The 15,278-nt window shown below is 31.9% G+C and overlaps 1 protein-coding gene across 4 annotated transcripts in view; it reads right to left on the reverse strand.

Annotated features, from left to right (window-relative positions):
• Positions 1-15,278, reverse strand: part of LOC106712873 (chaoptin) — a 49,043-nt gene that overhangs the window by 7,772 nt on the left and 25,993 nt on the right. For 3 of the 4 annotated variants that reach the window (XM_045679373.1, XM_045679374.1, XM_045679371.1), the window contains exons 3-6: positions 6,264-6,353; positions 2,376-2,580; positions 975-1,145; positions 16-224 (exon numbers count right to left, since the gene is read on the reverse strand). In XM_045679373.1, coding sequence (XP_045535329.1) covers positions 16-224; positions 975-1,145; positions 2,376-2,580; positions 6,264-6,353 — 675 coding nt within the window. Of the gene's footprint in view, positions 1-15; positions 225-974; positions 1,146-2,375; positions 2,581-5,800; positions 5,953-6,263; positions 6,354-15,278 lie in introns of those variants that run through there. The other variant, XM_045679372.1, reaches the window with a different exon arrangement.

The raw sequence follows: 15,278 nt of genomic DNA on the forward strand, positions 1-15,278 counted from the left end.
AATATCATCATTTACCTTATTCAGTCTATTCATTCCATCTCTAAACACCCCGCTATCGATGACAGCTAAATTGTTTCCATGCAAGTCGAGCACCTCTAGTACGGGTAGGCCGGAGAAAGCGTCCAGAGGAAGGCTGGTGATAGAATTCTCGGCCAGGACCAGCGTGTGCAGTGTGTTCTCCAGACCTCGCCAGTTGTCACCAGATATATCTGTTATCTCGTTGCCTGGAGTACGAAATATAGCTTCGTCAAAATAGTTCATGGTAGGGGGTTTCAGGTATGTTGAACGTTTGCCGAGTGACTATAATTTTTTTGTTGCTAAAATGAAACTCTTGGCGTGGGTCGTTCAAATATTTAATCCTTTCTTGAATGCTATCATCTAGTCTGAATTGGTTTAAATGATAGATTTCGATCCACTAGCAATGTTATATTTGTTATCTTAAAAATATAATGATAAATTTTAAAAATTCGTTTAAAATTATTAACTATCATTACGTGTACAACGGTCAACAGCACTAAGCTGGTCGTTGTAGTAGGTATGAAGTAAATTAATTTATACCAGTGACAGGTATGCTGCTACTAATGGTAATACGAGTAAATACTCTGTATCAAGTAACGTAGGCAATTTGAATGGTAATTTATATCTACGCAAATACAACCCTAGGGTATTTAACAATTGAAATATACTCAATTAATTAACTCAAATTGTTCTTGTTCGTGAATTTATGGACATAAACATTGCTTACCGAAATACAAAGGATTCCATTGAAAATTTGCTAATTCCTATAAAATATACCAAAAACAAGTGGTAGTGGTTAAGAGCAAACATTCTATTGATGCTAAAATTTATTATCTTTAAATTTAAAACAATTCAAGTTTAACTTTCAAACCACAAAAGTAAAACTAAAGGCTCGACAATCAATAAGAAAATAAAGATGTTTCTATGAAATTAATTGAAGCAACTATCCCACTCACCCGTCAGATCCAGCAACCTCAATTTCTGTAGATATCTCAGCGCTCTGCTCGGCACTGCCGTCAGTTTGTCGTATTTCAGTTCCAGTTCCCATAATGTATTATCAAGTCCGTAGAACGCTTCCTCGTGTACACTCTCCAAGGGGTTCTGGTTTATCGCCAGTCTATAGAGACCTGAAATTGATTAGAAACAAGATTAAACCATGTGTTACTGGGTACAGTATACTACATTTGCGGTGTTCCAGTAATAGAACAATCGCATTGCACCATTTTAAACTACGACCTTATCTAAATAATATTATCAATTCAAATGTTTAGATGGATGGATGGATGTTTGTTTGAAAGTATCTCCGATCTTGATGAGATTTGGCATAGTTATAGAATATAGTCTGAAAGAACACATAGGTTACTAAGTTTATTTTTTTATTTTGCGCAGACGGAGTCGCGGGCGACAGCTAGTTACAAATAAACAATTTGGATGCTGTCTTCGTTGTTCTTCGAAATGTCGTACAGTGTGGAATCCGCTATTACAACATTAATCGAGATCTATAGTTTCAAGACGTACAAGCTATTATCGCTTTAGCGCCAGAATACCACCAATGAACGCGACTGTACCTCTACGTTGTTAATACGTTGAAGACACGTCGAGAATTACTGTGGATCGAAACGTTAATTGACATCGCTCGAGATTATCTCGTTCCTGTTAACTGTTTTAATCTTGTTTGTTGTGTTGTGTTACAATGAACGGTTAATTAAACTATAATGACGTACTTAATTACTAATGTTTTGTAACGTATTACATAAATAAACACAAGAGAAAATATAAATAGGAACTCTCAATGTAACATTTACAGAAATGCCAAATCTATATACAGAATTCATCGAAGTGGCAAATCCTATCAGTCAGTTGGCGACCTTTAAGCTTGGACTTATAAAAATAGCCGTGCAACAATCCATTTAAAGGCTTACATCGAATATATGCGGGACGTCAGTTATAACAAATCCACTTAAGTTATTGACACTGAATGAAGCTCTACTAGAATAAGCTTTGGAAAAACGCAGATTTTTTTAATACATAGAGAACTTAGGCTATGTTTTAGATATCCGATGAAAATACGAATAAAGGTAAAATATCTTTAAGTAAAGTAAAATTTCTTTAACACATGGTTCTCACAAAAATTACCATATACGTGAAAGTCTGTTGAGAGAAAAGATGGTGATGATGGTGAAATCAACGGAAAGGATAATGATGATGAAAATTAAGTTGGAGATCATCACAAACAGATAAAAGTAACGAGCTTCAAAAGGTACTTGGATTCGAATAGTGACTACTTTTCGGGAAAAGCGACATGACGACTGGATATAATAAAAAGAGGAATGATGAAATGTAACTACAATTTTTACCTGTCGTTTGAAAAAACTGTGGTTCCAGATCTTTAATCTTGTTCCCCGTGAGCTGTAGTGTGAATACTTTGGAACTGTTGACGGCGGAGGGCACCCTGAGGATAGGCACGTGTTTGCACGTGACTATGCCCAGGTCGCCCGCGGGCTTCGAGCACGTACATAGCGCTTGGAACAGACACGGCGGGTGGCCAGTGTCCACGTGTATCTAGAACAAGATAAACATCTCAGGAGGAGTTCTACCGTTTTTACATTTGTGTGTGTATGTGTAAATGAAGTATATATATGTGTGAGTGTGACGTTAGCAATATCAGGTTTTGTGTTTAGCCGAAATTTGGAAGAAAATTTAAAAGTATTGAAATGCTTTTAATAAAGATGAAAATGTAAACAATGAGTAATTACATCTGTTGTATTACATGTATGATCATAATGTATGTAAATATCCACACTGATAACTGCATTCCAGTTGGAATGCTGCTTCCATAAGTTGTACGAAGTTCTTTTTTCAAATGATATCTGTATAGTCCATTTAGATTCCACGGTGATTTCATTATAGTCAAGAATCATGGGATAAGAAAATGTTGAGGAAGACTGAAGAAAGTATGGTTGGATTGTGTGAAAGAGGAGTGATATCAGATATTATGACGGCACATAGAGATGTATGTAAGAGTACATAATGTGCCGACTCAAAGTGGGAAAAAGGAAAGGAAAATTATGAAAGGTCACATGGAAAAAATATGTGGTGCGAAATATTCCTAGGTGCCCATTTTTAGCAGTGCCTCGCACCGGTGCGTTTCACCGGAGATTCCGGAGCCCTGCCAGTGGCACTAGAGGATGGCCACCGAGGGGGTTTTAGTGGGTAAACCCCCACGTAACCTTGCTTCCCCCCAGGAGTAGGGTACCTTTTTTAAGACTTCCCAACCGATACTAAAAAGGTCTACAATTTTTGCAGTGCCTCAATAATTCATTTACTTAGGTAGCTTTTACAGTTTCACGGATATAGATATCAATAAAACAGCTTTGTAAGCATAAAATAAATAAACCGTATCTAAAGGAAAATATTGAGGAGGTTGAGTAAAAATGATAGGAAATCTTTGGGTAGAATATATTACAATAAGAAAACATGATATTATTAATATCACAAAGAAAGAATTTCCGAAACTGTGCCAAATATCAAAATGTCTTTCTATTTATTTTCATAGAATCTTTTTTTGCCACTATTATTTGTTATAGGTTTGTAACACCTATACATTTAATGCGACTAATTTCTTGTTTTAATATAATTTAAAGCTTATTACTTAAAAACTACGGAATAATTATTTTATTACATAAATAGGTATTAATGTTTAAACTCATCCTGGTTTCACAAAACGATTTCGGTTACAAATATCATCGGTTCTTACGATCGAAGTAAAGAAGACCAAGTCGCAGGCACAGTAGTACTTAATAAGGCTAAAGAAAGTTGCCTACATGGCCACGAGTATTTCCATTTTATATTATTACATAATTCAACTCGGATCAGATGTAAAACAGTTAAATGTATTTGCAATTTCTATTTGCGGAGCTATATTCTTACGTAGATGGATTTTGAGGGTTCTACTATGAAGTGTTATTGGGTTTCTTATTCCATGATGCCATTTGTAAATAAATGTATATTTAGAAAAGTTTTTCATCTTGGTAATATAATGTTTATTTAGGTTAAGACGTTTTTATGTTCGATATATGAATATATTACTTACGTTTTGTAATAAAAAGATACATTAAGATGACGTAGTTGATTATTTATTGCAGTGTCATATCTTACTAATTATAGGTATAAATGCGAATGTTAAGATGGATGGATGGATGTTTTTTAGAAGGTACGTTTAGAATGGTGGAATGGATCTTGATGAAATTTCGCACAGATGTAGAATATCTGCGAGAACACGTAGGCAACTTTTTAAGTTTTCTTTTCATTTCGCGAGGACGGAGTCGCGGGAAACAGTTTGTAAAAATTACGCATACTGGATTTAAAGCTTCCGATTAACCTATGGCATACATTTAAATATCTCATAACTTATGAGGTATTAAATCACAAGTTTCATAAAGTTTTGTCGCTTAATAAATTCAAGATTTATAAAGTAAAATTTAATTAGAAAATGCGAACTGTTGACAGCCCTATTGCTCGTAATAAAGGGAACAACGTACATTAACAAGCGAACAACGGCATGAGCACGTCTTTTAATTCCAGTAATATCGTTTCAGAGTTATATGTACGTCAGTGGAGTGTTAGGTAATATTTACGTTGGGCACGTTTGTTAATGATAATATTACAATGTAACAAACAAAACTCACTCGTTACTTTGTATGTGAACTTTTGAAATACCTAAACCACAAATGTATATATGATTTAAATTTAAGTAACGAGGTTTTTCATTACATTCGACATCATATAATTAAAAAATCGATATTTTTACAATATTTGTATTTTAGTAACACATATTTTGTTGGTTGATTTTTTTTCTCTCAAAACTGGCGTACATTTTAAACTAGTTATCTTCCGTGACTTCGTCCGTGCAGAATTAAAAAAATAATAATAAGTAGCCTATGTGTTCTACCAGACTATGTATCAAATTTCATCAAGTTCCGTTGAGCCGTTTCGGAGATACCTTCAAGCAAACATCCATCCATCAATCTAAACATTCGCATTGATAATATTAATAAGATGTATTTTTGTATTGAATTTCATGTTTTTAAATGTTGTTTATGTTCAGTCGTTTCAGTTGTGCGTTCAGAGTTTACCAGTGTAAGAAAACACTAGTCGAAAGCAGACACAATTTTTTTTCTTTCCACCCTCTTCTTACATAGATCTCAAATCAAAGAGTTATACATTTCATTATACCAACAATTCAAATACACTAAAACAGAACAATCCATAACCGAAATCATACAAAGCCAAAACACATTTTACAAGAAAATCCAACGAAGCATTTTATTCGTTCCTAAATTAGTCACAACTATTAGATAATCAATCAATGGAGTTAGTATTTGTTAGTAAATATAACGACATCAAAAACGACCAAAAGTTAGTTTTATTTACATAAAAATGTTAATTAAAATCACGACTTGTCTGGTTGTACTATTTAATTAAAAAATACTCTAAAATCATTACTAACAGCAAACCCGTTTTGACAGCTGTCAAATGAATTTTACTAGTGATGTACCTACGTCCAAATCGATAATAAAATTATTCGATGATTGGAATAATCTTGAAGCTTTTGAATTCTATTCTATGAAGTATTTTTTTTATTTTTAGCTATCAAAACGGGTATTTCATATAAGTATACTAGCTGCAATGAATTTTGACAACAATGAAAATGTACCAATCGAGTCACCACAAAAATACAACGTGATACACGAAATGCGAATCATCCACAGTGGAAAAATACCTTAATAGGTCCGGAATAACACTTGGACCGACGGCAACATATTAGCAGAGCTATTAGAGGCAGATATAGTCTCTTCATTTTTTTCTTTTAAAAATAGACGGTAAAAGCAGCATTCCGCCAGCCTGCAGCTTCGGTTTGTCGGCTTCAGTTTACTGTTTAAAAATTTACATTATGTCTACAATACAAATAATACTGCCTTAATGCCAATTAAATGTAGTTTTTGTATTACAAATTTAATGAGCTTGTAATTTACCTACACTGTAAAAACTGAATATACAGGATGTCCGAAAACAATGAAACTAGTCTACCATTTTTTTCATTTGTTTCATGAACACCCTGGCAACAATTTCCGAATAATTTTTAACTCTGCATCTCATCTCAACTGAATTTAATTAACCATGAATGTGTTAATGACAATTTGGAATAGTGTTATAAATGAACTAATTATTTAGTTTGTACTTACTTCTAATGCTCTCGCCAAAGAGGCCCATATCATCAGGAGTAATGTGACAACGACGAGCATGTAGCCAAACTTGATAATCGCCATCAAACTCTGAAAAAGAAAAACATAATTTATATTTATTCAATAAGACCATTCCATCCCACTCTCCTCTAAATGAACCCTGGGTATGTACAATTAGATAGACAAATATTTTTTTTTAAATGCTACCCTGGTTGGTGCTTAACTGGTAAAAGCTTTCAAAGAGAGTAAGTAACCAATAAAAAACAAAGAAATGATTTTACTCGTTATTTTTAAATTTGATTTGAAAGCAGCAATGTATTTAGTAAGCTTAACCTTCCTTTTTATGTTAGAAAATATGTTTCCATTCAATGACTTTCAAGGTCATCCACGATTTGCTTTTATATGGAAAGTACCATTCACAGCTTCAAAAATAAAAATATATATTGTGGAATGAATGAAACGAGTCTCTGGTATAAAGCATGCTCTGTTTTAATTAAAAACAGACAGCGCTATACTGTGTAGTTATGTGTGAACATTTTCTAGGCCAAGTTCAGTGGCAAGTAAAAATAAAAGTGTGCATAAAACGTTGACTGTGATTTATCCGGAATTATACAGTTCTCTGTTGTACTGTGGTTTTCCACTACCGATACGTTCATACAAAACATATTGCTGTTTCTCTCATTCTCTCAGAAACAACTGAAACTGAGTTGTTACAAACATTTGGTTGTGAACCGAACTTGTTAATAGTTGATAATGAAAATTTGCTAGAAATTCTTTTAACCTTTAATAGGAGTAAATAAACCGTATGGTGTTAGAGTAATTTATTTTTTTGTGAAAATCTTTTACGTTTTAGAGTGTATCCAATTATTCGTATAACGCTGATTATAAATTGAACTTTTTTCATTAATCTGGAGACAGGTTCTATAGAGGTATGCGTTCTTATGGAGGCTTAAACACTTTTACGTGCTCAAATTAAGGGTTTTATGAGTCTAGTGAGGTGTGTGCAACGTCAAAAGCTCTTATACGATGCCTCGATGGGAACTGATGTGTTTTAGTTTCAAATTTTATTACGATTCCATTTTAATAGTGGATCTATTTGAATTATTAATTTTACCAGGAAATAGTTGATGTAAATTAGGCTGTATTTTATATCATCATCACCGTTATCATAATCATTGTTAGCTCACATATGTCCCCTGTGTGTTTGTTAGGTATGACTAGTCCATAGTCAACCACACTGACCCAGTGTGGATTGTTTGACTTCACATATATCTTTGAATATGTACCGATATGCAGGTTGCATCACAATGCTTTTCTTCTTCGTAACTTCGGATAAATGTACATATGTTTGAAAAACACATTGTTACATAGGAGGGTTCGAACCTGGACGTGTTGATTACGGTTCGGTCAAGTCGGGTGATTTAAAAACGTTTGTATTAGATTTGTAAATATAAATCTCAACTTTTAACAGAAATCAGAAGAAAATATAATATTAGACGAAAGGCGTATTGAATAAAACATGGCAACGACCGCACCAATTTTTTTCAAAATCGATTTACTCTTACAATAAAGTCTACTACCGAACGAATCCATTGGGAAATTCTCGGAAATACTGGAAACATAAAGCAATTTCACGTACAAATATTTTACTGAATGTTTTATTTTACTCAGATATATAGTTTGAAATTAGAAATGTTACAAAAATATGTATTATTTTAAGACAAAAGCGGCGTATGAGTTCAAAAAAAGCCTTTATAGTCCTTTATAGCCTATATATATATATATATATATATATATAAATTAACTACAGTTACAGCTAATATCAATTAGTATAGTAGTAGTATTCTGTAAAGAATTCATGTATAATTAAGGCCATTCAAATGGGTTTAGCAAATTTAAATTCAGTAGTTAAGCACTGCGAAAGTTCGAATAATTTCCTCATAAAATTACAAGTACTTTAAACTAATTTAATGTAAACCATTTCGAATTTACATTTAAATGTAATATTTTTTTTTATTTAAGCAAACTTTAGTTTTACTGAAAAAAAAAAATACACCTAAATTAACGCGGCTTCAAGTTTATTGCAACGGTTACTGATGTTGAGGCTAACAAGCAATTAACTAGCGTCTCTATTAGTGCTAAGAAAGAAATGTACATTTTATTTTTTCGTGGAAAAATTAAGAAAAGGAAACATGTATAGTTTTAATATCTTAGTAAAGGTGTTGTTGCGAAGAGATAAATTCTATATTACTTATTACAATATTGACACAAGAGATCGCCATCGCCTCATGTCTTGCGCCATCTGTTGGTGAAATAGTAGGTCTCTTGTCGGAGGTTAAGACTCACTTTGGATCCCTGCACCAATGGAGTAAATAAAAGAATATCTAATAACAAATATAAATGTTAATTAAATCCATGCATAAGTAATAATTGAAAAGGCTTAAAATTCAAACGTTTTTGTACAAAAAAATCATTTCAGTTAAAAAAAAAACGTTACGACAGCTTGCTAACAAGCAAATGTGACACAACGGGCAACAGTCGACGGTTAGTTTGCTTTGAAACACCCAAAATTTAAAAATTAACATTTGGAAAATAAACTTTATCACGTACAACTGAGAGTTCAGAATCAAACGACGCCTTGATCATGAATAGGTGCATTCACTTTACATATTTTTGTTGCAAAATATTCGCAGGAGTATTGTGGTTGCGCAAAATTTCGCCTTTTCCTATGTTCCACAGGAAGGTTAGTTTTTTTTTTTCATTTCAGTCCTGACTCAAGCGTGACATGAAGACTCCCTAGTGTTCAGAGTAATGTTACACTGCATTCATCCTGACATATAAATCTCAGACATAAAAATGTACACAAGTGTAAGAAAAACCACAACGTGGGTAATGGTTGATTTCTATTTCAGAAAGATTAATATAAAATATACTGTTATTTTTAATAATTTCTCTGAAAAATTGAGATAGGAATTTTACTAATATTATAAATGCGAAAGTTTGAATGTATGTATGTCCATGGATAGATGGATGTTTGTTAGAAGGACGTAGAACGTACTGTGGAAGAATACATTTGTTACTAATTGATCTTTTATTGAATTGCGCGCAGACGGAGCAGCGGGCGACCGCTAGTATCTAATAATGTTAATTCGTGAAATATCTTGCAAAATAGACATTTCAAAAGCAATGTTTAATTAGTAAAAGCAAATTGTATATATTTTAATGAACACATGAAGCGAATTTAAAAATGAAAACAGAATCTTTGAATTTGTATTCAGCGAGCGTGCGCCTTCATATTTTTACTACATTTTGCTTTAATATCGTTATTTGCCTGCATTTTGTTGTAACGTGAAACATGTTTCATCATTAATTAAATATACCAGTTGTTTTTAGTAGCATTTTAAAAGTAAACATTTATTTTGTTATTTACTTTTATTACCTCCATGTTACTGAATTCGAATTAAATGTGGTTTTTTAATTATGCAATTAAAATGTGTTGAATTTTCTTAAACAAATGAAGCTTAAAGAATGTAGCTCATACTATTAAGATGCTATTTTTTCTAGTGCTTTATTGACGACATGCTTGTAAAAGTACTGTTGTCACTTTCATACACCTTAAAAAACTAAAGATAACATATATTTTGTACTTTGTTTCGGCAACCTACTATTACGATTTAATGACACCGACATTTTATGATTGTAAGTTATTTTGTAACAAAAAAAAGACAGCAAAGTGAACAGACGAATGAATATTTATTAAGTTAAATTTTTATTCAATGAAAATCTGAATAGAATCTATTTTTTTTATGATGCAGCTCGTCTGTCGAGAGAAATGGAACGGCTTCCATCGCCTATGGGTTACCGGCTACCTTTACGTCAGCTTGCTAGGTGACCTAAATACTATGTTATCTGGGAAATAGGTACCTTGTCAATTTAATAATGTATTCAAAGGTTTTAGTCAATATTAACTATTGGAACAGAAATTTATAGAGACAAAATCTCTATATAAAACATATCGTAATCCATCAATATGTTTTAAACATAGATTTTGGTATTAGAAACCCACGATTAGTGGATAAATAAACACAGAATAGGTACGAAGAACGAAGAACAACTTTATTTCATATTGTAACTACAAGAAAAGTTTGTTACGCAATTTGTATACGTGATCGAAAACTATACGCAAAGATATTCTTGTAAAATGATCTGAAGATCGATTCGGTTTATAGTCGTAATAAACATTTCATCGTAGTTATCAAGTACTCAATAAACACTCGGCGCTTCGCATGTCTAAGTGCACTTCTACATTACAACTTTGGATACAGGTCACTGTATCGGAATAACAGATATACTATGTAATTGGAATTCAAGCTTCTGACTGCTTTTGAAAATTTTTGTACATACAAAGTGCTCTAAAGATTTATAAGATTTTACGTATTCACGTTTTTTCACTAATTCACGTGTTGATATTAACTTTCTCTTAAAAAATCAAACTTCAACAATATGGTAAAGAGTAATCTAAAATATCAAGAAGTTACTAATTTAAGGACTTCTTTTAATAGACAAGTTTTTTTTTTGTTTTTTAGTTAATTTTTTTTATAATAGTACTGTGAATTAAATTTGTATTAAACTAGCTTTAAAAAACGTTAGGTCTTATTTAATTAAATGAAAAAAAAATGTGAAAGTCCCACTAGCTTTTTATTACAATAAACGCAAAGTGATAAACGTAATAATGTCCCTTATCCCTTCCAAAAGTTACCCATAAACCTTTCAAGTAGAGCTTAAATCTAATTAAATTACACTTTACACTGGCAATAAATTGTTTGCGACCCATAATATGTCCTTACCACCTTTTGCTTTCAAACGAATGGATGCTCTTTTATTTTCTTTCCGTGTATTTTCACTGTTGAAAAACATTTGCAAGAACAAATCGATGATCAAACAAAAACAAATCAAACATAATTTGATTGACAGACAGTGAAAAGGGATAACAATTGTTGCACTTATTAAGTTTTTTTTAATGCCGCGCGGTCGTAGTCGCGGGCGATTGCTAGTTAAGAAATAAAAATATGAACAAAAAGATCTACAGATCTAAAGATTGTCGATCTAATAAGATACGAAGCGGTTTTATTAACAAACAGACAAAAAAAAATAATGCAAATACAAACGAAGCCTGAAAACAAACTTCCCTCTCACCCGGCGCCAAGTGGAAACAACGAAAAAACAATCCGCTACAAGTTGATGTATACAATAAAAGCACGATGCTTGAAATAAATTCGTGATTTAAAAATTCTTTTATAGATATACATACATATTAATAAAATTTGAGATGTTATATGTAATAACGACAAAAATAAATCATATCTCGTCCACGTGATGTATTTGCGTTGTTGATAATGAAAAAACTATTTATAAAATTTATGTCTGTCTGTATGTTTGTCCGTAACGCAAAGTTTGTTTCGGGTAATCTGCAGAACGGCTTGACCAATTTTGACCGGACTCTTACGGGAAGGTATTTAATACACGCAGGCATGTTATAGGCTACATTTTTAAATTCTGCACTGACGAAGTCGCGGGCGACTGCTAGTAAATGCTATTCTGCATTCGTTTTGTATTTTCTGTGATATCTTCAATGAAAACAATTTAATAATCTGTTACCGCAGCAGTTGCGTTAGATGGCCGATTCAATTCATTCTATGTAAGAAAATACGATAAAATTGGCTTCGTTATTACGAAGCGGAAGTAACGAGAGAAAATTGTAGACGCTGTAGGTAACAATTTATCGGATTACTTTTATATTTTCCTTTTTTAATATTACTTTTAAGGTGTTTTACGTCTAACTACGTGTACTTTCTTATAATGAAAAATATTTTTTTCATTATAAATTAAAGTTAGTCTTTTCTTGTCTATAAAAAAAGATTAAGATAGATATTTATCAATGAGATTACAATTTCCGACAGGATGTATATAATTTAAGATAATAAAATTCTGCGGGCATATTAATAATGTTGGGTAAGGTTAGTTCAGTACAGTTATGCACAAAAGTTCTGAATTGAGAAGTGTATTATATTTTTGTTTATTTTACAAACATTTAAAAAGATAATCAACTATTTAATGTAGCAAATCTATATATATATATATATATATATATATATATATATATATATATATATATATATATAAAAGAAAGTCGTGTTAGTTACACTATTTATAACTCAAAAACGGCTGAATCGATTTGACTGAAAATTGGTGGGCAGGTAGTTTAGAACCAGGAAAAGGACATAGGATAATTTTTACCCCGTTTTCTATTTTTTATTCCGCGCGGACGGAGTCGCGGGTAAGAGCTAGTTAAATATAAATAAACAAATGTTGTGTTTGAGAAAATAATTATATAACTTCTACCATAAAGTAATTGTTAAAACGTTCTTCTTAATTTACAGAAGCGTTACAAATTAAAAAATATAAAAATGTAACCCGCTGCTAGTAACATTTCTTTGTCGAGAATACATACATTTAAAAATGAACTTTAAACTAATGGGACAAAGTATAAATCTTTTTAATACTTGCAAGAATAAGATTGTTCAGTAAATTTTCTTAAATGATTTAAGAAGAGTGATAAAAATGATTTATGCTGTGGTAATTAGTGAGTTTTTCCAAACATTTAGGGCCATTTTTCCTTCCGAGTTAGTTTATGGATTAATAATACAAGTATTTTAATATACGACAATTATGAATGGTAAAGGAACAGAATTTCGTATCGATTTAATGAAAAATAAACGATGTTGTCTGTTTTTCATATCCTATTTTAATGGTTCAGTAAAGGTTAAGGTTTATTTTGTTATTAATAGCTCTTTATATCCTTTAATTATATTATGACTAGCTTTTTCCCGCGACTCCGTCCGCGCAGAATTAAAAAAAAAAGAAAAGAAAACGGGGTAAAAATTATCCTATGTCCTATTCCTGGTTCTAAGCTACCTGCCCACCAATTTTCAGTCAAATCGATTCAGCCGTTCTTGAGTTATAAATGGTGTAACTAACACGACTTTCTTTTATATATATAGATATAAGATTGTGAAGGGATGGACTCTTAAATTACGAATGATAGAATGACTTGGAAGATAAGAACCTGTAGGATAAAGACAGGGAGATTACTATGAGAATGTTTAGATCATAAAGGATTTTTTATGTCAATGGATATCAAATCCTATGGATTCAAAATATTATGTATGGATACTGTTCCGTAACGTAATAATGTAATATATTCCGCAATAAATTCAGTTTACTGGTGTTCGATAAAACGGGTTAATGTCACAAAGTGTAAAGACAAAGTCCTTTAGGAATTTTCCCATTAAATCGGGATTTGCATGCAACAATGAATAAAAATTGTAACCCAAATTACTCAAGCAATGAGTCAATGTGTACTCTAATTAAGTTATCTACATAATTTTTATTTTAACAGTAAATATTACAAAAAATTTAAACATTACATTTTTCTGTGACTATATAAAGTTTTCCGTCTCTCTTTTCTGTGACTATTTTTTGTCTGAAGTTATTATTCTTTGTATTTAGCTCTAATATGAAAATAATTGTGTTTTTAAAGTGAAGCGAAAGCTAAAAAGACAAAGCTTCGGAGTTTAAAAGAATTGATGTAATTGTAAAAGATAAAAAAGAAATAAATGGAACTGATTTCTTTCTTTTTGATCCGGACTCTATTGAACTACCGTACAATAGTATTGCATAACAATTGAATTGTCCGGAACAGAACAAACTTCATGTATTGCTTCATTAAACTGTTGAAGTTTAGTAGAAGTTTCACCACAAGTTTATCGAAACATATATTTTATTTGGGAGGTAAATAATGAATACTATAATATTAGATAGTAATTTTACGACGCATTTACAGTATATTGTGAAAGAGTCCTATTGCAGTAAATCTTGCCAAAAAATTATGATTCTATTTATTAATTCTGAGAATTTTATGAATTTTCAACGTTTGAACGATGGAGTACCTTCAAAAAGGTTGTTAGTGTTTTGTGGATCGCTATAAAAATATGTTAGGTTTTATTTTCAGACTATAGAAAATGTAACAAAACAAAAATAATAATAATTTATTTTGTTTAAAAATTAAATATTATTATTGAAAGCTAATATATCATCAGCTTAATATACGAGTATGTACGTCTCTAGTCTCTACTGAGCGGCTCGGAGCCTACCCTAAGTCAGATGTGACTAGGCTAGGGTTGGTTGACTTCACACATATCTCTGAATTTCTTCGCAGATATGTGCAGGTTGCATCACGATGTTTTCCTTCACCGTAATAACATCGGATAAATTTACCATTGGATAAATGTAACTCGAACCTCGAACAGGTCCTGCAAATTACAAATCAAGTGCTTAATCCCTGAGCCACCGACGGTCCTTACGCTTACGAACGTTACATGACTTCGGAACATCAGAACCGTTGAGAGCACACTTAATCATCGAGTCACAGAGAAACAATGTAACAGATACAAAATGTTTATCGAAACATTTCCCACGTGCGCAAACTAATGTGCTATGTTTTAGTAAATACAATTCATTAAATTAATACATGCAACCTCTTGATGACATCACGATCAATCTGCGCATTTCCTACGAAGGTTCGGCACAGTACTACTCTTCCATCCAATTCCATTCATATCTGAATTTACTCTATTCTTACGCATCACTTCACACAATCTTTCCATACTTTCTTTGATCTTTTTTTACCTTTATAGCCATCCATATTCAGTCATGCTGTGGGTTTTAAATATCTCTGATTTCCTAAAATACGAACGCAATTACTCTATTGAATTTTTTAATTATACGAGTAGAAAAACAACGTCAAAAATATACTTGTCAGTGTACTTAGTCTCCAATAAGCTGACAAAACTTTGTCATCGCCAAATCCTCGTTAACGAAGTTAATAGCTTTAATTAATGACTACGATATTTTTAGGTATTTAAAATGTATTTTAAATTTTTTAGTTACAAAAGT

The sequence above is a fragment of the Papilio machaon genome, chromosome 9, assembly GCF_912999745.1.
Source record: "Papilio machaon chromosome 9, ilPapMach1.1, whole genome shotgun sequence".
In the NCBI taxonomy this organism is placed as follows: Eukaryota; Metazoa; Arthropoda; class Insecta; order Lepidoptera; family Papilionidae; genus Papilio; species Papilio machaon.